General features: G+C 38.2%; 1 protein-coding gene across 1 annotated transcript; it reads right to left on the bottom strand.

The window, feature by feature from the left end:
* Positions 1 to 592: 592 nt before the first annotated feature.
* Positions 593 to 20,721, bottom strand: mapre1b (microtubule-associated protein, RP/EB family, member 1b). The gene is made up of 7 exons (XM_026331797.2): positions 20,566 to 20,721; positions 18,789 to 18,930; positions 18,290 to 18,435; positions 9,432 to 9,633; positions 9,212 to 9,321; positions 8,071 to 8,223; positions 593 to 3,803 (listed from the first exon to the last, which is right to left on the bottom strand). Exons 2-7 carry the CDS (start codon positions 18,907 to 18,909, stop codon positions 3,759 to 3,761), a joined length of 777 nt encoding a protein of 258 aa, XP_026187582.1. The 5' UTR covers positions 18,910 to 18,930; positions 20,566 to 20,721; the 3' UTR covers positions 593 to 3,758.
* Positions 20,722 to 26,228: the final 5,507 nt, after the last annotated feature.

Genomic DNA, 26,228 nt, shown 5'->3' with positions numbered 1-26,228 from the left:
AGTGATGCCTAATGTCCTGCAGTGTGTATTCATCAGTGTGCTACAGTTTTTCTTGGCATTAACCTACCTAAACATGAGTTTCCTCAAATCAGCTTCTTCTTGCTACCAGCGTATTCTCCAGAAACCAAAGAGAGTTTGACAATGAAATGTGAGGCATACAACATTTTGAATGGGTCAAATCTACTTGTAGTTCCAGAAAAAAACAACCTTAACAGCTGCTGAAGAATACAGGGGGAGTCATATATCATTTGCAATTTGGAGTGTTTATTTTATCCAGCTTGGAGTGCTTAATGAATGATGTTGAACAATGGATGCTCACCTATTTAGTTTGGGTTGGTTACATTTCAGCATTCAATCAGTGTAATCAATTTGATAACAGATTTGACGTTTAATCATTATCCGAACAACAGTTTTTTAAGGTTTTAGATTCTTATGTGCTGTTTTTCGGTTTTAGATAATTAGAAACAGAATATGTGCATGTTACTAGCTGTTGGTTAGACAAAATGAGACATTTCAAATAAAGCTGAGCTGAGATTTGTTTTTTTTTTACCTTTTCTGAAAGTATATTGACAAAATAACCAAATAAAAAATAACCAGATCAATCATGACTATTTATTTGTAACTGTACATGAGTACAGATACCACAAAATAAAAACAAATAAAAAAACAAAAAACAAAAAAAACTGTATTGTTGAAAGTGACACCGACAGTTTCCCCACTAGTACTACAGAAATGTAGTTATAACTTAAAATTACCCAAAGACAATCCCTGACTGCAAGTAGCATTTGGAGAAACCACAGCCATCTTCTGTGACAATTGGGGATGTTTGTATTGTCTCTGAACTCTGTCAAATCTTGACAATGAGCTTTGAGGCGGTCTTACAACCACATTAGGTGAACAATTATATCATACAGTCTAAGAGACGACAACATGCTAAAAGAACAATTTGATTTTCTACATACTCGTTTCATGAGCATGATTTATTTTATAACACACAAAAGTGACTATAGCAATATAGTCTGACCTTTAGCAAGTGAAATGTGACCACATGGACTGAAGTGAATGACTTCGACAATCAAGAACTTTTCACAGATTGGTCCAATAAACAGTTTGATCATCTCCTCCTGCAAACACTGGGAAATTATGCATAAAACACACTACAAGTTCAATAAATATGTATGTGACGACTCTAAGGCTGAAAGTGATTCAGCACTGCAATCCAGCATGCTGGAATGCAGAGACGAAACAAAAGCAAAGTTACCACACTCACACATCACCACAAACTAAATGAAAAATGAGTTCAAATCACTCTTTGGAGAGTCAAAAAGCATACATTCAGAGAGATTAGGACTTGAAAATTATTTCTAAAAGTAGAAATGTCTTTTTTTTTTTAAACATGTAGTCTCACTGAAGATGACTACCAGACAACACATAAACAAACAAGCACCCAGGCACCCTCTGATTTTGTGCAACAATTAATATTCCTCCTGGGAGTGTCTGTTAAAGGCTACCAAAATCATGAGTCTACAACACTGATTAAATCTATCCAGCCAAAAAGGAAAATGATTAACGTTGCACCATAAAGAAAATTGATCTTTGATTGATTTGTACAAATTACTTGTCTAGAGGTATTAGTCTTCCTTCATATTATTGTGACATTGCCAGACATCTTTAGCTAACATGAAAAATTGTTAACATATATTTTTTGTTTGCTGTAGTAGCATTTGGTGGAAGACAGGTACCTACTGCACCTGGACACAAGTGAGCTTTTGTCCAAAATACCTCCAATGTTTTTATTTCGACCACATTAAAAGGATAGTACAAACATTTGCCCAAAACAGCAGACTTACATTAAAGTAACCAAAGTTACAAAAAGACTGGCTTCTGAAAAAAAAAAAAAAAAAAAAAAAGTATTTTATGAATAAGGCATTCAAAATTGTTGTATATTGTAATGAGTTGCTCTCAAAGATGGTTTTGTGCTGTTTCAAATTAGGTAGGTACAAGTATGTCAAAAATGACATTTTTACATAGTATAGCCGAAAAATGGGTCTCAAATTAGAAGTGAGATCCACAGCATATATTAGTATTAAAATGAGCCAATCAGGGTATGGCAATACAAAAAAGTATTACTGATTCATGAAACAGGTCAGGAAAAACAAAAGCCAAAAACAGTAATCAGGGCAGGAAAAACAAGGCTTTGTCAATCCACCTAAAGAAGCAACTGGAAAAAAAGTTACTGGAGCCACTTACATAGCTCAGCCAGACAAACAGTGAATGACGGTATTGACTGTGGCCGGCTACATGTAGTGAACACATGGTCAGCCACAGACACAGCTCACAGTGTTTGTAATGTGGCTAGGCTGGATCTCCTCCAGGAAATCTTTTTATTGGCTGGTGGCTGCTTAAGTGCCACAGGCATTAAACAGTGCATTGCTTAACAACAACTTTCCAAAGACAAAACATATACAACAATAACTGCTGATCATGCACTCTAACTTTTTTTTTTCTTTTGCACTTCTAACTGGCAAAAGGGCTATGTATTAAGGCATTGACTCAAAGGGAAAGCCACTTTAATGGAATTATGAATTGCACATTTGGGAAACTTAACATTTGAACAGGGTGAACTGGAGCTTGTCGGTGGCGAAAAGACAACTGATCTGCTGCTGCCATTTTTCAACATCCAAAACCCTTTTTCTCTATTGCTGTGGCTTGGAAAAAAGTCTGCACCCAGGTAAAAACAGTCCAACTGTTCTGAGTTCTGCGACATTGAGCGAGAGTGGAAAAACACCACTGAACTAAATATATAAAAGATGAGAGCATGACAGATTTGATTTTGTAACCAAATTATTTTAAAACTGAGACGAGATAAAACAAAAAAGAAAAAATGGAGTTGGAAGAAAAATGTAATAAAACAGCAGCATAAGTTAACTAAAGCTCTTCTGAAGTTGAACAAGACAAAAACAAGATGACATAATTGGTGGTGACAATTAGTCACAGGTGTAAAAAAAGGCCAAGGGAACCCAGCAGTTACCTTGTCCCACACTAAACCCTAAGCCCTTCAGTGCTAACGTGTGCAATCCACAGATTGCTTTGGAGCACCTATAAAAAAAAATGTAAAATACACCTTCAGATTTGGTTCAACATTATGCAAAAACTAAGTGTTGTAATTGGGAATGTCATTTTTTCCTGCTATTCCTGACATTTTGTCAGCAGGGGAGGCACAAAACTGCAGAGCCATCAATCAACGATCAAATAACTGGGCTTAGCTTGGGACAAAGTGATTGGTGTGGGGTCTTCAGAGGAGGCTTATATGTTTTAAACTGATTTTTAATGCTTACACACACACACACACACACACACGTACACAAACGCACGCACACGCACAGAATATCACAATAACATCCGTTACAAAAACCACAAATATACTCCACTATCCTGTTTTGGGGAGGATGGTATTACAGCTGAGGGTGATGGAAGGCATTTTTGCAGGTGTGGATGAGGCTTTGCTAATTACTACTTAGAGATGTGGTAAACAAGGAGCTGAGCTGTGTTGCAGCCTAGCAGAAACCTAGAGGAGGTTTGGCAGTTTGGGATTTGGGCACAGAAGACAAGTTAGCAGGGGTTGGGGGGAAGACGACAGGTCGATATCTGGTTTGGTATTGGATATGAAACCAAAGTGTCTTGATTTGAGGAAGGTGGGTTGAGGTGGGTTTGTAGACTAGGGCACGTAAAATAAAAGTTGCTTGCAGTATTGAATATTAAAATTCTTCCTGCTCCTCAGCATCTGGTATCACAAAACCCTCCTGCAGAGACGGAGAGAAAAAGCAATATATTAATGAAGGTCCCCAGAGAAAAAGAAAAAACTGGACTTTATTGATCCCAAACTGTGAAATTCCCCTCTGCATTTTAACCCACAGTGAACACACACCCGAGGCAGTGAGCAGCCATTGCTGCAGTGCCCAGGGAGCAGTTGGGGGTTCGGTGCCTTGATCAAGGGAATCACCTCAGTCGTGGTATTGAAGGTGGAGAGAGCGCTGGCTATTCACTCCACCCCACCGATAATTCCAGTTCCTGAGACTCAAACCCGCAACTTTCAGGTTACAAGTCAGACTCTCTATCCATTAGGCCACGACTACCCCCCTCATGTGCTGTTCGGGATGTTTTCATCCACCAAGGGTCATTTTTCACTCTTAATTTGGCCATAACGTCCACTGTATTTCACCAAATGTAATTGGTAATGATTTTTGCTGACAAACCTCATTTTAAGACAATTTTGGAAATACATACAATGAATTATTTTCAACATAAAAAGTGACATTTTCTTACCCCCTAACACAGTCTTGGATATGTCAAAGAATAGTAACACTGATTTTGCTGCTTTGTTAGTTTTTGTGCAGCATCAGATTTAAATTTTTTTGACTAATTTACTGTTTGCGGATGTTTTGCCCCATTGATTGCCATTATAACGACATTAAGAAAGGGGAGGGCTGCCCAGATTACCCTTAATCAGAGGCACCTGTAGACAGTCAGCGCCTCCCTCCTCATCGCCTTCCGTTAAGCCCCCACCCCTTCTACATGCGCGCACACACACACACATTATTTCTTGCTGCTGTAATTATTGCAATTGCTTCACTTGACTTTCATTCCTGAGCATTCCTGAGTTGCACAGCTTGCCTCCTAATGAGAAACCCAAGCTATGATCCAGAGGTGTTATTTATTTAATTATTTATTCAACACAGCATGTATAATGTCAATTATTTAAATTAGTGTGATTTCAGTACGTCGTGCTCCGCAAAGTTCCCCCTACTGTGCGTTTTCTGCATTCAACTCACATCACAATCCTCATAGTGGTGGATGGTGAGATAATTAAGTTTTAATGTGACGTGCACCGAACTGAAAGGATATGAGAAGGGATATGATTTCATTGAAACATGAAGCGACACATATAGGTAAATTACATAAAACATTACCTCCGAAATGTCTTGTAAAATAAAAAGGCAAACAGTTCAAACAGCTCCCAAAACAATATATAGAGTGTAACTAAACAAATGTAAATGGATTAAGAAAAACCTGGTTCAATATCTTTCAGATGCTGTCACAGTTTAACCGTTTTAATTCAGTCTTACTGGAGCCGACATAGTCACAGCTCAACAGCTAAAACCGACACCAGGATGACTTCAAATTGCATCACTACAGTTTTAGGTCAGCATGATCATGTGGAAATCAAATTTTATAATTGTTAATCTGATTCACTCACTTGTTCTCTTTTTCTCCACCTGTAACCTGATATGAAACCAGTACTACCCTACATTGAGAATAATAGAAGCTCCTGCCAGCATAATAAAATGTTACTGTCTGTTTCTGGGCAAATATCTATTTCTAAAGATGACAACAAAACAAGCATTGACTTTGATGTGAGTTAGAGGGTGCTAGCTAAAGTCTTTTTTAAGTGCTGCAGAGATGTACAGTAGGGATTAATAAAAACAAGAACGATGTGACGTGCATGACTGAACCACTTTTGCGACTCTCTTCTGTGCACACCTCCCTTCAGGTGCTGAGACGTTCTTTGAAACCAACTGTCAAGCTGTTGTCCGTGCAGGCAGCATACAAAGAGTTCATCCAAAACCTGCGCTTTAGTTTCCCCTGTTGTAAAGAGGTAAGATTTGTGATTTTTACTTTACAAAGGCCTATGCATAGAAAGCTTAGTTCTTTTATATGGACTATATCAGCATATTAGTGTGTGTGGGTGTGTATATATGACAGACCTTTGCATGTTGACCCTGAGGTATGAGAAAATCAGAATATGTACCTCAGCTCTCAGAGAACAAAGACGCTACATTGAGTAAACAAAAACAAAGTAAGTGTATTTATGCACCTGCTGCCTTTTGATGGGGAGAAGTACAATTAAGGTTTGTCACCCAAAATCATTCCATTTGCTAAAATACAGTGAAAGTTATGGCCAAATTAAGAGTGAAAAATGACCTTGGTGGATGAAAACATCCCAAACAGAACATGAGGGTTAATTATTGACCCTACTCGTAGTCTAACTGGCTACATGACCCGGTGTGCCAGCAGCCAACACGTTTCCTATGTGTCTGGAGATGGAGGAGTAATGTTCCAGCTTCTTTTCTGTTTATAAAGAGCTTTTGCAACCACTCAGAGGAACTCCTGCTGCTGGCTTAGCTGTAATTAAGGGCTCAAGGATTTATTGATCATTCAAGCGCACAGTTAGAGTTAGCCAATCAGAGGCAGAGTAGCGGCCGGGTCACTGCATTTTTGACCCCATAAGGACATGGTGACATTGGGATTACAGAGGAATTTCATCTGTATCGATTTTCATTTAATGCAGTATTATCTGCTGACCATACAATTGCATCAAGACAAATATTGCAACATCTGTGACTTTGCAGCTGTCTTTAAACCACTTCCCCTGCTGCCGCTGATATTCATTTCCCAGGCAAGGCGCAGTTTATCTTGAACAAGCCTAATGCATACCTGTGAAAACTCCTGTTTTTCTCGAGAGTCTCTCGTATTTCACACCCGTCTCTCAGCCCCCTCCCATTTTGTTATTTCTCCCAGGAAACTCATGTAATTTATATGGTCCAAATATTGCAATATATATGAATAATCACATCAACATATTATTATGAGGTTTCCAGTTGCCAGATCTTGTATGAAACATATCAATCATACTTACACAATCAGCACATCATACAAACTTCCAACTTATTTGTGACCTCAACCTGGCAGTCTGGCAACCTGCAACCCAGTTGCACTGTTGATTTTTGTGCAGGTAGCAGCTGAACCAAGAATCACTGGTAGAAATGGGAGAAGGCCAAGGTGGTGCGCCAACAAATAAACAAAAGAAAACAAAAAACAAACAAACAAAAAAAAAAAACAGCTAGACTGAAGAATTTATTCTCATACCTCAAAGTCAAATTGCAAATGCCCATAACTTAATATTGGACATGGCAGGGGAAAAACAACAGCGCAATTGTGCAACGGAGAAGCAGAAGGGCACACTGGCGATTTTGACCGTCATCACTAAATGACAGGTGAAAGCAGGAACAACGGCTGCTCGATTATGGAAAAAAATCATAATCACGATTATTTTGGCCATTATTGAAATCACAATTATTTTACAACATTACTGACTGACTTTGGAAATATGTTGCATTTATTGAACAAAATGATTTCTCCTTAAAACAAACTATATTCAAATGTATAAATAGCGGTGCCCACACCACCGCATAGCAAATCTTGCACATATGTTTTTGATTCCTGTCCGCTTCTTCGAATCCAAACCGTTCCCAAACAACAGAATTGCTTCTACCTCTTGTTGACAAAAGACTTCTGTGGCTGCTCTCTTTCCATCTTTACTCGCACTGATTTTTAAATGCCACAAGATACCACATATGCGACTTGTTTTGCCGACAGAAAAAGCTGAGAAAGTTCAGGTGAAAAGTGCATGCGTGTCATTAAGAACGCAGGCCAAAATAACCTGAAAAACCGAATAATCGTTATTTCTCAATTACATAGTTTTTGTGATCGCTGACACCTGAAATCGAAATCAAAATTAAAATTTGCACAGCCCTAGCAGGAACTGTGTTACAGATGGTTTTTGTTTTCAAATTTGTAGTAATAATTAAAAAAAATAAGTAACCAGATGTTAAAAGGTTAAATAAGTGCATGCATTGTCTGCAAGTGAGCCAACTGCATGCCACTACTCAGTTAAGAGCAGAGCTAATGGACTTTAATCTGGGGCTGAACACAACTAATGTGTTGATTTATAGAGCACTACATAAGTGTGCTGTTTTATGTTTTTAAATCAACAATTTCAGGAAAAAAAAAATACATAAAAGTGTGCTAATTAGCACTTCAGTACTTCCCTAGGTGATTTCTGTTACTGAGCCCATTGGCCTTTACTAAAGTTATAAATCTTTAAAAGCACCTCAAAATAGTTTTAACTTTCTAAAACAGCTGCTCAATCATAAACAGTGGGAAATAGTGCATCAATTATTTTTAGCTGCAGATTAATGCAGCTTCCTAAAGACAGATTTAAAAACTCACATCCGTGGCGTAGAGGATGTCTACAATCCTCTGTAGTGTCGGGTCGCCCTCTCCTTCCTTCTCCTGGCAAATCAGCTCAATGTTTCGCAGCTTACCAAAATAAAAGTCTCTCTCCTTCTCCATGTCCTGAATTGCAGATTTCAGTATCTCCAACTATGGAAAAGGGTAGAATAGGGTCAAAAGTTTTGTTTCTGCTTTGATAGAGGTTTCACTTTAGATGAAATTTATTATACTATTGTGTCAGTTTAATGTATTTTCTTGTTTTAAAACTAAAAGTTGGACCACCTGTAATTTGGCTTTAGGTGTAATTACTCAACAAATATCCCAAGTGTCTTATTTTGGGCCCACTGCCATTTCCTTTATATATCAATAAGCTGCAATCAATAAGTTTCAACACTAAATCCAAATGTATGCGAAAGACCCATGCCAAAAATTTAAAGGGTTAAATTGAATCTTTCAAATTTGAGATGAATCTGAACTTAAGAGGCAACTAGAATGTATGTATTCCACTTATTTCCCATATTATTTACAGCTTAACAACCTCGTCACAAGCAATAGACATCCAATTTTTGTACAAACAAACACTTAAAACCCTTGACAAGAAATCTGTGCATTTTAATCATTCCCAAAAAATATATTTTAAAAAAATTAACCTGCAGGGAATATTGTATTAAAAATGTAGGTGTTTGATGTATAAGATTATGCATAGGTTAGATCATTCTCTGCACAGGAGCTTTCAAGAGGTACAGTTAATGGGGATTGTATTTGCTTTTGGTCAGTGTGCATCCTATCAAAGCTGCACAAGAATAGAACTCTGTACCAACAAATAATAGAAATCTGGATTCATATGGCTAATTTAGAGTTCATTTAAAGAAACTGTTAACTGCCAATTAATGCTGTCAGCATTAACCACTACCCTGCTATCTTTAGTCTGTACTGTGTGTGTGCTGTACAACTTGAGGTTTATTTATTTTGTCATTATCTTGCTATTTCTAGTCTATTCAAATGTACTTCTATGTATTTTAGTGTGGCACATTTGCAGTAACGTTTCTTAATGAGCATTGTCCCCGTTAAACTATTAGTGTAGTCACTGACGGGGGAAAAAAAATTAAGGTATTTTAAAGATGGAATGAATGCTAACCTCATGCTGGAGCTCTGCCCGTTCCTCATCACCTCCTCCTAGTGCTGGCTTCCTCGCGCTGACAGGAGCCAACTTGGGTGCTACCTTAGCAACTGGTGGTCTCTGAGGGGCTGAAGTGACATAACAGACGATTAATGAAAAGACAAAAACTTTCACTTTTCACATCAGAACAATATAACTAGCACTTTCCACCAAAAATGTATTAGTATTGAGCTCTGACCCTGACTGATGGCCTTTTTAGGGGGTTTGTTGAGAGCTGAAGTAGCAGGGTTAGGTGTGGCCATGGCATCCTGGCCTTGCCGAGCCTCCACTGGGTCATACTCCTTCCCATCGTAGTTGGCATCAAAGAACTTCTTAAACCACTGGACAAACTCAAAGTTGTCCTGGAACTTCCCCTTCACCAGTTTGTCTACTGGAATTATCTGGAATAGGCACAAACAGCCAATCATAAAGCATAATACTAAACTACAGTCACATCTTTTAAATGGGCCTTTTAATAGGCGGTATGAGACATGTCACTAGTCTTACATATGTTTGGTTTTTGACTTTTACTTCAACAGTATGTACATTTCCATTGGGTCCAGGCACTATGTGAACTACTCTACCCACGGTCCAGAGGGACTGAGGTAGTTGCTTATCTAGTATCATGACTGCTGATTCCAGTGGAAGATTTTTAGGCTTGATTTGCCACTGCTGTCACTACTGCATGTTAGGCAGATGATTTCTTACAAAGTGATGCCAGAACTGTTCTGCAATAATCTGTGTCTCCCTTGTCTACAGGTCAACAGATCAAATTCAGGATAAATGACTTCGGGCAGAGTAGTATCTGTTGCCCCCATCAAGAGACAGTTTGGGGTTATTGGATCTCTATCTCCAACATCAGATGACATATAGCCTAGCGGCTTTGTGTTTAGGATTCCTTCTAGTTCAACCAACCAGCACAATTCAAGATTTCTCAAGGCTTCTGTGAGAATTTGTGTTCTAAGGGACATTCAGAATGCTAATCTGATTGATCTTATTTCCTGCTCCCACACTCCTCCAAATGCGGTAAGCACCAGGGGGGTAAAAACTGAACTTGATTTGAGTTTGGCAAGCTGTTCTTGTAGTATTAAGGTACATTTCCTTGGAAGCATCATGCAAATCTGCTTCAGCAGTTCTTAAGATTTTCCTCTGCATGACCCAAAGCGTCTAAGTGCCATCAGGAGAGAGAAGAGAGGGGGGGAAAAAAAAAAAAAAAAAAAAAAAAAAAAAAATCAGTTTACAGTTGTGAGCAGGGCTGTGCTAAATATAAGATTTTATGTTGCTCACGATAAGATTAAGATCAATCTCAATAACAGTTTGCAATTTTTTATTTGATATGCACAGGTATCCCAGCCAATGACGCAGCAGAAATACAAGACTGAACAGTGAGGTATAAGTTTAATGTGTTATCAGATACCAGCCACTTGTGATATAACTTTGCTCTAACAACTCATTCCGTTATTGTTTTGACAGAAAACAACAGCCAATGGTAATGAAAATAGTACTGCGCTGAACTGAGTTAGAATTAGAAAATGTCAGTTAGGTTGATGTACACATCACAGAGCATGGAGGAGCAGCCAGCAGCAGTTCACATGCTAATGTTTGGGTTGCTGTGTAAGGCAGTATTGTCAGGAGATTGATTAAAGAAGATGAACAGAACAGAAAATGTTGACAACAAATTGAGTGTTGGCATTAATGATGAAAACACCCAAATGGACAAAGCCCAGGGCTCAAAAACTGAAAACCGGTAATGCCACTAACCTTTCTTAATTACCTAAAGCAGTGCCATCCTCTGGAGCACATAAAATGCAAGACTTTACAGTCCCAGACCCAAGCAAGTGTTGGTGCTCCCTTCAAACAAGAGTTAGACTTGCTGAACAACAACAGACTGAATTTATTTATTTGGAAGTGACCAAAGAATTTAGTTTCTGTTCTCCTGGAAAACCTGAAACCTTTAATATTTTAGGCGTAGATTTAATAATTTGAATTAAGATTGTTTTATTTATTTGGAGTTGACCAAATTTAGTGTGTTCTCCTGTAACACTTAAAGTTTTTGACTGTCCAGAATACAGATACAGTACAGACCAAAGGTTTGGACACACCTTCTCATTCAAAGAGTTTTCTTTATTTTCATGACTATGAAAACTGTAGATTCACACTGAAGGCATCAAAACTATGAATTAACACATCTGGAATTATATACATAACAAAAAAGTGTGAAACAACTGAAAATATGTCATATTCTAGGTTCTTCAAAGTAGCCACCTTTTGCTTTGATTACTGCTTTGCACACTCTTGGCATTCTCTTGATGAGCTTCAAGAGGTAGTCACCTGAAATGGTCTTCCAACAGTCATGAAGGAGTTCCCAGAGATGCTTAGCACTTGTTGGCCCTTTTGCCTTCACTCTGCGGTCCAGCTCACCCCAAATCATCTCGATTGGGTTCAGGTCCGGTGACTGTGGAGGCCAGGTCATCTGGCGCAGCACCCCATCACTCTCCTTCTTGGTCAAATAGCCCTTACACAGCCTGGAGGTGTGTTTGGGGTCATTGTCCTGTTGAAAAATAAATGATGGTCCAACTAAACGCAAACCGGATGGAATAGCATGCCGCTGCAAGATGCTGTGGTAGCCATGCTGGTTCAGTATGCCTTCAATTTTGAATAAATCCCCAACAGTGTCACCAGCAAAGCACCCCCACACCATCACACCTCCTCCTCCATGCTTCACGGTGGGAACCAGGCACGTAGAGTCCATCCGTTCACCTTTTCTGCGTCGCACAAAGACACGGTGGTTGGAACCAAAGATCTCAAATTTGGACTCATCAGACCAAAGCACAGATTTCCACTGGTCTAATGTCCATTCCTTGTGTTCTTTAGCCCAAACAAGTCTCTTCTACTTGTTGCAGAATAAAGAAAACTCTTTGAATGAGAAGGTGTGTCCAAACTTTTGGTCTGTACTGTATATTTGTTATATATAACTAATTTATTTATTTGAAATTCAGTTGTATAATGTACAATGTTTTCGATGTTCAATTAGTAGAAGAAAAATATTTAAATCAAAATTAACTTTATATCTAGACATGTCACTCAGGAGCAAAAAGAAGCTAAGAGATGCCTAGTTTCCTCAGCTATAATAATGAAAACTTATAGTTCAATATAGGTTTCATCAGACCAGGGAATTTTGTTCCTCTCAGTGCGAGTCCCTCAGGTGCTTTTTTTTTTTTTTTTTTTTTTACAAATTCCATGGAGGCTTTTATGTGTTAGATTGAGGAGAGGCTTCTGTCTAGCCACTCTGCCATAAAGCCCAGATCGGTGGAGGGCTGCAATGATGGTTGTCCTTCTGAAACTTTGTCCAGTCTACACAGAGGACCTCTGGAGCTCAGTCAGAATGACCATCAGGTTCTTGGTCACCTGTCTTACTAAGTCCCTTCTCCCATGATTGTTCAGTTTGACCAGGAGACCAGCTCTTGGAGGAGTCCTGGTTGTGCCGAAGTTATTCATTTGAAAATTATGGTGACCTAGTCCTAGGAACCCTCAGTTCAACAGAAACCTTTTTTTGCAGTCTTCCTCAGCTCTGTGCCTATCAACAATATTGTCTGTAAGCTCTGCAGGCAGTTCCTTTGACATCATGGCTTGGTTTTTGCTAAATGAGTTGAGCTACATGAGAACCACAATACAGTACAATTTTTTTCATTCTCTCCTAGCTGGTCCAGCATACAACAAGGGCACTCACGTTTAATACAAATCTGTAAAATGATCCAGAATCCCCACCTTTAATATTAGCTTCATCCATCAGTTCTGCGATCCTCTTCAAAGCCAACTGATATGGCTGACCGTACTGTATAGTCAAGGCTGCCATTGTGTTACTGTATGGGTAGAGAGAATTACTATATGAATCCTCTAAACTCTTCGTCGCTGTCCGGAACCATCCAAAGTGCTTCTTCACCCGCATAGCGTGCCATCATCCAAACGCACAGAAAAAGTGAGTAAATTCTATGAAGCGTAACATTTTATGTAATTTCTCGGGGACACGCACAAAATTACCTGGCTCACCTCAGATTATTTCCATATGAACAGTGCAAGGGGGGGGGACCCTTTATAGATTCGAATGATATATTGCTCTTATCTGTTTTTTATTAAAACTGACAGAGTAATTTAAGTTTGTTTTGGCGTTATCAGGAGAAGATGCCATAAAACGCGCCGGCATGTTTGTCGACCCCTAAGAGTTATTTTGGTCCAATGTTATCTATCATTTGTTAAGGTTCAGATCATTTACAGCCACTGCAGGCATCCGATCAGGGATGAAGGAGGAGACATTTGAGTTCCTTGTGACTACTTTATTCTCTAACCTTAGCTAGCTTGGATAGAATGTGGTCTATAAAGAAACAATGCAATTTACATATGCAAATAGTAACTACACACAAACATAAAGGCCTCTACTATTACATTATAGAAAAAAAAGATATATGTCCACTCTGAATGCTAGCCATGTGGGTTTTACCATCATAGTATCCCTAGCAAGTAGATACAATACGATACAAAAGTTACAAAAGTACAGTTAAATCTATATCAAGGGTGCTTTCACATCTCTAGTTCGGTTCATTTGGCCCAGACTAAAGGCAAAAATTACATATCGTAGCTTTTTTCAGCCATTTTGTTCCTTTTCACGTCACACTGCCTGCTCTCGTCCGAACCAGCTGTAACAAACCAAAATGCAGTTACGTGACAACATCCGCTTCACTTGTTGGCCAGATGTGTCTTTGAATGTATTCCCTGAACTGCTTTTTGATTGGTCAGAAGGAGTGTGTGGGAAAATTCCAATGGTGCTTCCGGAAGTAAACAAAGACAGGAGTAAAATGCAGCAGATAACAGGCGCTGCCATTATGGAGGGACGACTGCGCGGGTTGATTCTATCCCTGGACATCCTTTACTACATAGTTTGTATATACCACTTCAGGCAAAATATAAATTTTGTGAATATGAAGCGTGGATGCGGCTGGAAAACAATGTTTTAATGCAGTGCAAACGTCAAAAAACGCACAGCGCATCTGACGACGACAGCTGGTTTAGTCCAAAAATGTGCAGTTCTTTATGCAGTTGGGACTGTTTGAGGTCGGATCATGTTCTCACCACAAATGAACCGCTCCTCTTCAAGGAGGTCTTGGTACGCTTGTTTGGTCCACTTTTGGTGTGCACCTGAGTGCGATTGCTGCATTCTCACCTGCCTAAACGAACCACGGCAAGGGGGAAAACGAACTCTAGTGCGATTCAACCGAACTAAATAAGGAAGGTGTGAAAGCACTCTAAAAATCAAGTGTTTTAGTCACGATTGACAAATTGCTCATTTTGTTTAAAGAGCATATGACATGCTTTAATTTTTCATAATTCCTAAATAATCAGCCTTGAAAATACCAATGTAAAGAATAAACGTTAGTTTTACATGACAAATTGGCAGAAATGACAAAGAAAGAGTGGCAGTTTGAACCGTCTCTCCCAAAACTGCACCCCATGATATGACATAGACATGGGCGGGGGTTGAATATGGCTATAGGTACTACAACCTGTCATATGCTCTTTAATATATGCACACTCTGTACAAAAACTAATAACTCGAAGGGCTGAACAACTGCTCTACTCAAGGAACTCCAAATATGTCTTTAAATCCTAGAATGTAATTTGTTGCTCATAGGCACAAGGAACCAAGCACAAAGCACAATACTAAACTACAGACATCTCTTAAAAGGGGCCTATACTAATGGAGTTTTTAAACAAAAACTACATATTAAAATATGAAGCAAGTCGGAATAAAAGCCAGAGTGAGAAAACAGCTCCAGTAAAAGCAGAAGTGAGAAAATGAACAGGAAAGCCAATGCAGTAAACCTAATTACCAAGCAATGGCAGAAAGCTGGCATTAAATACAGATTCACAAAAAAATGAATGATTGCAAAGTCCACATTGCAGAGCTATGGATACCCTGCTGTGTTACATATATTATCATTTATCTGTAAGATGGGTAATCATTGTGCAGGCATTTTAAACAGTACTATAGACAAAAAATAAAAAATATAGACAAGAAGCAAGTTGGTCCATGAATAGATTAAACAAGCTTTGTCCTGCAAGCTGCTGCAAGTTGACTTTGAAAATGATGACTAAGCTGGACCTGCCCTGCCTTTGATAATATTTGTTGGCCTTTGGATAATAAACACATTATGAAGTTCTTAAAGCAATAACAAATGCATTTCATTTTCTAAATACCTCAGTGAAGAGGGGAAAAAAAAAAAAAAAACTAATGCAGATTATCTAGTTTGACTAAAATACATGGAATATGTCCCTGCTTTGACTCAGTAGCAAAGGTGGCTAGGAAGGAATGAAAAGTTTCACTTTACATGTCAAGGACCAAGGAAGAAAATTTTAAAGTTACACTTGAAATCTTTTTAGATACTATGTCCTAATAAAAAGGCAGAGTGATCAAAGGTCCTTCCCTATAGAAGAAGGCTTGTGGCAGTTTCTTTTTTAATCTCCGAAACTCCACTAGTCTTCCCTCAACTAACAGATAAGACTTCTACTATCAGGCTGTGTTTTGTCTTGATATACCCCTAGAAACCTGTTGATAATTTGCAATTTTCAGAAATAAGTGTAGCTCTGTTTGTTTTCTGTTATGGGCAAAAAACTTGCTATCAAAACAAAACAGCAAAACAACTACATATAATTTAGAAGAGAAACTTTCTTGGGTAACAATAAAACAAGAAAGAATAAGTAACAGTAATACACCAAGCCAAGTTGCTTAGCTGATAGACTAAAATGCAAAATGAAGCAGGCACTGCTTGTAGTTTTTGTCTGTTCCACTATTTTCTCATGTAGCTCATACACGTAAACGTACGAGCCTAAACGTGCTTGTAGCGCATGTATGTAGACTGTCCGGTAGTGGGAAAACGTCTGGTGGACTTAACCAATCATATATTGAAATCAATTATTAACTTTTCCACATCGATTTAGAATCGTTTTAAAGTGAATGTTGAAAAAAAAAAAAAAAAAAAAAAAAAAAGATTACTTGTCCCACTCCTACAGTAATACCTGTTTAAAAATAGCCATCCTCTGGTGTGTTGTGAGTCGTAGCTTTAGTAAAAGCTGTGCACATCTCATAAAATTGTATATGAATTAGGGCTGCACTGATTACTCGACTAAATCAATGAATTCGATTACAAAAAAATCGTCAAGGTAAATTCTTTGCTTCAGGTATTTAATTCCTATAACTAGCGTTTTCGGACCTGCTACGCATAGGGATCATTGTTCCACGCGGACCGTAATCACTGTCGCACAATGCACTTCTGCATCAGAAGTTGGCGCTATGGCAGAGAGCGAAACCGTCCAAGGTTTGAAATCGATTCATACGTACAAAAGATGACAACATGTTGTAGTGCGTGTATTGTAAAGTAGAAGTGGCGAACCACAACAGCACTGTCAATGTTTCAACATCTGAACAGAAAGTGTCCAGTTGTGAACCAGACCGGCTCATCCAGTGGAGCCGACAAAGTAATGTCATTTTAAGGTAACGTCGTTTACCACAACAGTATTATTGTTTAAAAACGCAGAAGTCCATTTTATCTGGTTACTCGAGTAATCGTTGAAATATTCGGTGGAATACTCGCCCTAATTTGAATACATGTGTGTGTAACAGTAGGATTTGCAGGAAGTGTAAAGCAGAGATTCTGAAATCAAATTGGACATGCCAGTCAGTCCATCAGAAGGGCAATAATGCCACGCATATTCGTGCCTCTCCATCATGCGCATATTATACACACAAGCACACTCTAAAACCCTTGTTATATTTGCTTATTTTTGTCACTCTCTGGGTTGCAGGGAGTGGGTGTGGTTAAGGTTAGGAGGCTTTACCATTTACACATTTTTTAAGATGTTTGCATAGTTTAGTATAGGGCTGGGCAAGAAAACAATCTCAAACCCTCAATAAACTTATGGCAATTTTAGATAAATAAATGTCTTCTCTGCGTGTCAATATATCTGACTTCCTGGACACGCAAAAGCAAGTTTTAATTTTTGTAAACCTATTGGATGCTTAATCCTTTTTTTTTTTCTTTTTTTTTTAAAACAAAAAAATTTGTCATTTTTGTTTTTTTGTCTCTGGCTCACAGATCAAGTCTTTACCCCAACCTGCACATAAAGAACAATCACACTGGTGCACAACTGGCACACGTTGCTGTGTAAAGACATTATTGTACCATTTTCCAGGCATCAAAAAAAGTAGTATTTTTCCTGCCCAGCCTACCCTCTTTTTCTGTCTATTAATTACTGTATTTCTTGGTGTTTTGAAATGTTCATCCATTTCGGTAGTCCTGCCCTCAATGTGTGTTTCAAATGGCACCGCCAAGTATGCTGCCCTTCATACTGTAGCCAGACTCAAATAAGTCCATTATTTTGAAACCTACATTTCTGACAAAACTTTTTTCATACATGTTTCATGCTCCTTCTCTTCTAGAGTTTTCATTTTAAAGATTGGACTACTCCTTGTAAATAAAAACAGTTCCCATTAACATCAAATCGCTGTAAAGATTCTCAGGATATATATATTTTTTAAATTACATGACTATTTTTATACAAATGTTTATCCACCACTGTGGTGGAGTGTCATCTTGTGCTTTAGTTAGTGTTTGGCAAGGTGTTAACTCTGGACCCTGAAAGTGTCCCTGCAGTTTGTATCCACTTAGATCTGAAGGTAAGTGGAAACCATTACCTGCAGTATAACTGCACAGAGGAGAGAGTGGGCTGGTTCCCCAGTAACTGACCAAGTGACTTCAACCTTACTTGTCAGAGTAAACAACATTTTTTTGTTGTATTGAAAACCACTGCACTATATTTTTGTCACAGGCTCATTGTTGCTCCAATATACCAGTAATGAACTGTATAAACTCTTAGCACATGAAGACCATATGTTACAAAAAATAATATTCACACAAATTTCTTCATATATTACCACTTTTTTCCACTTACATGGGTTGTACTATGTAAGCTAAAGGTGACATGATGGTGTGTGTTGTTACTTACTTTGTCAACTCCCATCTTTTTGAAGGCAACTTGCAGAAGCTTAAAGTTGTGGATGTACTCATGCTCCAGCTTTGCACCAAATTTGACTTTCTTTAGAGGCACAGAGTTGGGGAACAGCATGTCCATGAACTGGCAGTACACAGCACCTGAACAAAAACAATTCAACCAAAAAAAAAAAAATTCACTACTGTTCTTCCAAGCTCTAATATAGTGAAACTGCTACAGGATCTAAGTGGATGTGACATGTTCAAAATTGATGCATACCTAAAAAGAAGAAAAATCATAACATATAGAGTGATAAAAAAATAAAAACATGCATAGTAATATATACTAATAAATTTCCTTTCCTTTCAAGTGAGAAAAAGGCATTTCTATATTTTATGGAACACTCACAAACCACAACCAACCACCTATTCCTCTAACATGTTCACCCTATCCTGAAACTATTTCATAAGGTTTCACAGCTGTTCCTTACTGAAATGTACACAATTTGAATTACCTGAACACAACATTTCTATCTTGGTGAGGTTCATCTGTAGAGATTCATTGATCCAGCTCAGCATGTCATGACGGCTAAGGTTGTCACTGGTAACAGAGGTTGAATACACGTTCACAGCCATTGTCGGTCAACTGAAGACACACTGCAGAAGACGAGTGAAATGGAAATAAACATTGACATAATGACAACTGACTGATATTTATTTATGACCTCAACAATAAACATTGTTTATCTTAATTTATAATTTTCTGACAAATCCATCAAAAAACTGAAAGATAAACATTATATTATGGTAGAGCTCTTGTACTGAACTACATTCAGTGTACAGGTGTCTCTAATAAGACAGTCAGCTTCATTGACAGTCTATTTAGGTCTCTAGTTACAGGAGAAATCCTGTAACTATCCCTAATCCCTAATCCCTGCTGTGGCTCATCTCCAGGTCTGGAGATGCCAGTTATTTCCACAACAGCTGAAAGTAAGAGCATTGAGCTTTACAGAAATAACTGCTCTCTTAAGATGTAGTCAAATAGCTACTATATATGGATGCACAAAAGATGTAATCTGGGTAAGAAGATTTCTTTTTTAAAATTAAATAAATAATATAATGCAAACATCTGGACATGTGCTAATTATTGGACTATATTAACCATTAGATAATTAGCGTTTGAATTGGTTGCTAATCCAGGCCGTGCTGCCGATTGATAAAATAAAAATGTAACTTTGACTTGACAGCATGCTTGGCATTTGATTGATTGTTAAATAATACCTAGAGTTAAAGGTTTACGTAATTATCAAAGCAGTTGCTGAAAAACAATTTGATCTACGTATCTTTGAAGCTGTATCGGTAACAGATTTAACAGATACTGGGAAATAAAAAAGACCGACACTTTCTTCTGCAATGTACTAGCTTCAAAGTATTTCTACTCAAGAATGCCAGTGTAGGACAACTAACGCAAACTACTAACACACTAGAGCTGAACTTTTATGTAAAACTAACAACTGTTTAACGTTAAAACGCCGTTTGTGATCTGTAAAACCACTGCATCCTAAACTTATTTCAGAGACGGGAAACTATTATCTCAAATTCTAGTGTACATTTTTATTCAATGTAAAAGAACAGCATGCACATTACCAGAAATAAAAATATTCAGCTTCGCGATACTGGGCTTCAACCTGATACTAGAGGCTTTATAATAAAAAATATATAGTTAAACATAATATAAATGCAACGGGGCCTCACTGAGAAACCAAGGAGCTAACGTTAACGGCAGTTAGCTAGCTAAGCAGCCAGCTGGTAGCTTCCACTTACCTTTCCTATGCGGCCACCCAACAATTAACTACCAAGCTACTATCTGACAGCTGATTAAATAAGTTGCCAATTCACTCATAATGGCGACCAAGACGTAGCAAATTTTAGCTACAGTTCTGTCACAGCCTAAATACCACCATCGACTAATATGAACCGGCTTCCCCCAAAGACATTTCACCCGCCCCGAATTGACCAAACACCGCGTCAGTTTCAGTTAACTAGCTAGCTGCTACCTGTTCATGTGGCAAGATGGAGCCTGGACTTGCCCTCACTTCAACTAACGTAAAGGTGTGCTGACTTCGAAGTCTTGCCAAATTGGTTGGCTAACTCGGAAATCCAACGGAAAATCCCGGCTCTGCTCCCGCTAGTCACAAGCTAACACGCTAGCTAACAGAGCTCTCCACCGCCAGCCGCCCTTTCACATGCCGGCTAACAAACGACACCGTGTGTACGCAGCGTTCAACTTACCTTGAGGCAGTTGGCTTTCACAGCTCTAGGACACGATGGTTTACTTTTCTGAGTTGTATCTGTGCGTCATAAAAAGACAACCTACACTTATTTTAACGTTATTACTACTTCTGCTTTTTCTTCTCTTCTCGTCCACTCTACCGGCAGCGGAAGGACCGATTTGATGACGTTAGGTCCTAACGGGTCACGCCCTCCGTGGTAACGCCTGGACGGAACGACAAGATAGTGGTACGTGCAGTATCTTGTGATAATCTATTATGTAGTCTTTAATCTGTATTTATGAAATGTTATATAATGTTCTTGTCCTATGCAATGCGTTATTTCTGTCTAATCCCCTGGTTATTATTTGTTGAAAATGTGTTAACTGAAAAAACATCCACAGGGACAGAAAATAATATATCCATTGATGATTTTAAAAATGAAGCTAGTAAAAAAACAAGTCCCTCAATTTTCTGATTATCTAACGGTTGTAACCAAATTGATCATATTGTTGACAGTGCTGTAGCCTCTGCGTGAAACGCTTGACACTGTGGCCCATCTGAAGGAGACGTTAGTGAATCAGAGGAGATTAGCCCCATGGTATAATTTACATATTCGTACTTAAAGCAGGCATCACGAAGGCTGGAAAGGAAGTGGCGTTCCACAAATTTAGAGGAATTTTATCTAGCCTGGAAACACAGTCTATTAACATACAAAAAAGCTCCCCGTAAAGCCAGAACTGCATACTATTCATCACTAATAGAGGAAAATAAGAACAATCCCAGGTTTCATTTCAGCACTGTAGCCAGGCTGACAAAAAGTCACAGCTCTGTTGAGCCCAGTGTTCCCTTAGCTCTTAGCAGTGATGACTTTATGAGTTTCTTTACAAATAAAATCACAACTATTAGAGATACAATTCAGCAGATGCTTCCTATACCTGCAATAAATGAATCTTCTACTACAGTAGCTCTTGAATCATCTGTAAAACCTTGGTTATGTTTAGACTGCTTCTCTCCCATAGATCACTTTGAATTTACATCAGTAGTTGCTTCATCTAAATCATCAGCGTGTCTCTTAGACCCCATTCTGACTAGAATGCTTAAAGACACCCTGCCATTAATTAACTCATTTTTATTAGACTTAAATTTAAAAATTAAATTTATCTCTAGTATCAGACTACGTACCACAGGCCTTTAAGACTGCAGTAATCAAACCCTTATTCAAAAAGCCTAGTCATGATCCAGGAGTCTTGGCTAAATATAGACCAATATCCAACCTACCATTTATTTCTAAAATCATTGAAAAAGCTGTTGCTAAGCAGCTCTCAGACCACTTACACAGGAATGAACTATTTGAAGATTTTCAATCAGGAATTAGAACACATCATAGTACAGAAGCAGCACTCTTAAAAGTCACCAACGATCTTCTCTTAGCCTCAGATAATGGACTTGTTTCTATACTTCTTCTCCTGGACCTTAGTGCTGCATTCAGCATTATTGACCACAACATCTTATTACAGAAATTGGAGCATGTGACTGGTATCAGAGGAACAGCATTAAAATGGCTCCAGTCCTATTTCTCGGACAGATTCCAGTTTGTTCATGTCCATGATGAACCTTCCACACGCACAAAAGTTAGTTATGGAGTTCCACAAGGCTAGGACTGATTCTGTTCACCCTGTACATGCTTCCTTTTGGCTATGTCATTAGGAAGCACTCTATTAATTACCACTGCTATGCAGATGAACATCACACATAAAACAAATCTCTAGAACTGCCTTCTTTCACCTGCGCAACATTGTCAAAATTAGGAACATCCTGTCTCAAAATGACACAGAAAAACAAGTCCATGCATTTGTTACCTCAAGGCTAGATTACTATAACTCATTACTATCTGGATGTCCCAGTATCTTCATACAAAACCTCCAGTTAATCCAGAATGCTGCAGCCAGAGTCCTGATAGGAACTAGCAAGAGAGATCATATTTCTCCTATATTAGCTTCTCTTCATTGGCTCCCTGTAAAGTACATAATAAAATTGAAAGTCCTTCTTCGTACATACAAATCCCTTAATGATCAAGCTCCTTCATGCCTTAAAGACCTCATAGTGCCATATTATCCCAATAGACCACTTCGCTCTCAGAGTGGAGGTCTACTTGTGGTTCCCAGAGTTTCCAAAAGCAGAATGGGAGGCAGAGCCTTTAGCTATCAAGCTCCTCTCCTGTGGAACCAGATCCCAGTCTGGGTTCAGGAGGCACTCTCTGTACTTTTAAGGCTAGACTTAAAACCTTCCTTTTTGACAAAGCATATAGTTAGGGCTGGCTTCAGGCAACCCTGAACCATCCCTTAGTTAGTTATGCTGCTATAGGCCTAGACTGCCCGAGGACCATCGCCGCACTGAGCTCCCCTACCCTAACCCTCCCCTCCCTTCCCTACTCCTCTCTTCCTCTCCTCCCCCCTCACATGTATATCCCACCATTGAATATCACTAACCTTGTGCTCTCTTTCTCCCCTAGTTTGTGCTCTCTACCTCTCTCTAGGGATGGAATATCGACTCTCTGGAATCGATACTTCGATACCTGCTGGTCGATACTTTGGAGTCGATACTTTCTTAAGTATCACTCGATACCACTCCTAATAAAAAACATGTAATTAGTTTTCACTTCTGAGAGTTTTGGATGTGTGAAAACCAGCCCAAGCGTATTTTAAATGGTCTTCCGTATCACATGATTATGGCAGCCAATCAGATGTCAGAGCCTTCCAGAGCCAGTCATGCACTGCGGAAGGAAGTATTACTCCCTCCACTCTGCAGCGTGGAGGGACCTCCTCCGTCTCACTGCTGAGAGGCACGGAAGCATGGAGAGAGACAGAAAAAGAAGCATTGTGTGAATGAATGAATTATGTTATCTAGCTGCTAAATGATAGTGTACCTTATCTAGCTGTTATCTAGCTGAGGATGAAGATGCTGCTGCTAGTATTGGTGATGTTTTACTGTTAAATATTTACTCTTGTGTTATGTTTTACTAGTTTTGCAGGTTCTCGAGCACTATGATCTTTCAATGTAAGAAATTTTATTTTGTATTAATTTGAATTTTATTTATTATAATTTAAAATATATATTTTTTCATATTTGTATTTAATTTACTTATTGATCTAATTTATTATCATTTTATTATTAGCATTTAAACAAGTTCTTATGTTCATGAGCATTATTCATGTTGCCATTGCAATAAAGATATTAATCAACACTGTGCAATGATGATTTTCCTTTAAGGTGCAAAAAGTATCGGTATCGGTATCATTGATACTGGCCCTGTAGTTACTTGGTATCGGATCGATACCAAAGTTTGTGGTATCGCCCATCACTACCTCTCTCTCTGTACCTTCTGCAGGTGTCCCTGGTCCTGGAGCTGTATATTGCTGATGTGCAGTTACTGGCCCCACCAACCTTCAGTGTCTATTTGTTGTTTATTGTTGCTGTTCTTTTATCTCTCCTCTATCCACTCACCCCAACCGGTTGAGGCAGATCCACCCAAACTGAGCCCGGTTCTGCTGGAGGTTTTTTCTTCCATTAAAGGGAGTATCTTCTCCACTGTCACCAAGTGCTTGCTCATAAGGGATTCGTTGGGTTTTTTGTTTTTGTTAAGTGCCTTAAGATGATTTGTATTGTGATTTGGCGCTATACAAATAAAATTGAATTGAATTGAATTAACTTGACTTGGAAAAAGGCATGCACAAATGTGTATGCTATTTCAGTAACATGAAAGCAGTTTCATAGACTGTGTCCTGTAAAGCATGTGTAGGGGAAAATCTCAGACTGAACAGCGTATGAACACAGGTGAAGAGAGTTTGTGTTCTTTGAATAGATATGATCTTGCAACAAGTCTTGCAGCCCAGGCCAGACTGCCCCTGTAACTTTTTATGGCAGTACTTGTACTTCAAAGGGACCTTAAGTTTTTTTCATTGTTTTTCTCATTAAAGAGCACACCTGCCAAATCACAGGCTTATCAATGACTTGTCTCTCACTAACAAGGTAACCAAGAGTTCAAAGTTGTCACAACAATCTGTGGGATGATCCCAATAAAAAATTTTATTGAGCAGGTCCAGTTGAACGTGTAATCTATTTGTAGATTAGAAGTATCAAATGACTGGAGGGGGGGGCTTGAACTTTAATGCTGGCATATGTGTCGGGGCGAAGAGGGTGTATACACACACTCAAAGGTATTTTGACTGTAATACACAGAGAGAAACACAGCCACTCTTTACATTTGCACAAATAATATACAAAATAACAGTGTAACTATGTACGTAGCATACACTTAAAAATATTTACGACGACACATGGTCTGGATTATGAATTAGAATGGTGATTTCTGTGTTGTAAACAATTCTAAATACATTTGTACTTCTTTCTGAACTATACATTTAGTTTTTGCTCACCTGAAAGAATTCTAATTTAAATATAGTGAGTCTCAAACTATTGTTCTCAGCCAATAAAACTGTAGGTTGCTAAAACCGAAAACCTAATGTATCTTTAGCTACCTGTTTTGTTTTTAAGATAAAAAGTCCATTATCTGAGACAACATTGGTCTATGTTTAAATATTTATGAATGTAAAAAAACAATAAAATCAACTTTAAAAAAACAGTACAGAGATGGTGACCATGGGCATTACAGAGATGGAGGATTTCAGTCCTTCTCTGCATTTACAGATTCAAAACTATTATTCAAAGTCCCATAACTCCAAAACTATTCCTCTAGAGTTATGTGCAAAAATACTGTATAATCTTTGAAAACCACCGTCACCCAAAGCCATGTTCAAAACTCATGTTCATAATACAATCAGTCAGGTCATTTTCACAGAAGTCTCATCATAAAATTAAATGCAATGCTGTTACTATTAAAGCTATTTATGGCTTTGTTTTTTTCAAGTGTCCCAGTAAGACATGACAGTGTAACAGTAAGCCAAGCGGAACAATACCAGGACTCCAAAAGCTAAAGCAATTAAATTGAATTTCACTGAATTTTCTATACTCACATACCAAAATATCTTCAAATACAATTGCAGATAAAACCAAGCTCTTTATCAATCTGTGAACATTTATAGATTCTCAATTAAAACACACTACACATGATTAAAACATTTCATTAGTATGATTTTGTTGTCATTAGCACCAAAACAACCATAAAAAACCTTAGACATTTGTGTCTATCAGTTTCATTAGTGTGAAAATGGCACTGCATACACACAGGACATTATGTATCAGTGCATCAACAACAATCAATGCAATTCAGTGCGTTGTCCTAAACACAATTAAGGTTATACTCATTATTACTTTAAAGTTTTCTGTAGAGCTGCAACTGTTAGTCAATTGATTGGTTAATTAATTGACAGAAAATTAATTGGCAACTACTCTAATAATCGAGTGATCATTTTAATAATTTTAAGCAACTGAATTATATGTCTTTCTTTATCATATTCAATAGTAAACTGAATATCTTGAGGTTTTGAACTGTTGGTGGAAGTGACAATTGGAACTTTTTTTGGACATTATATAGACCAAGTCAGATATTTCTACTATGATACTGTTAAAACTTGCTGGTCTATTTTTCACCATTTATTTTTGCACCCTCTAATTATGACATTGATGTAACGCTGTGGATCTAAACAGATACACATACTACGT

This window comes from Mastacembelus armatus, chromosome 7, assembly GCF_900324485.2.
Source record: "Mastacembelus armatus chromosome 7, fMasArm1.2, whole genome shotgun sequence".
Lineage (NCBI taxonomy): Eukaryota > Metazoa > Chordata > Actinopteri > Synbranchiformes > Mastacembelidae > Mastacembelus > Mastacembelus armatus.
This window is presented reverse-complemented; position numbering and strand designations above follow the sequence as displayed.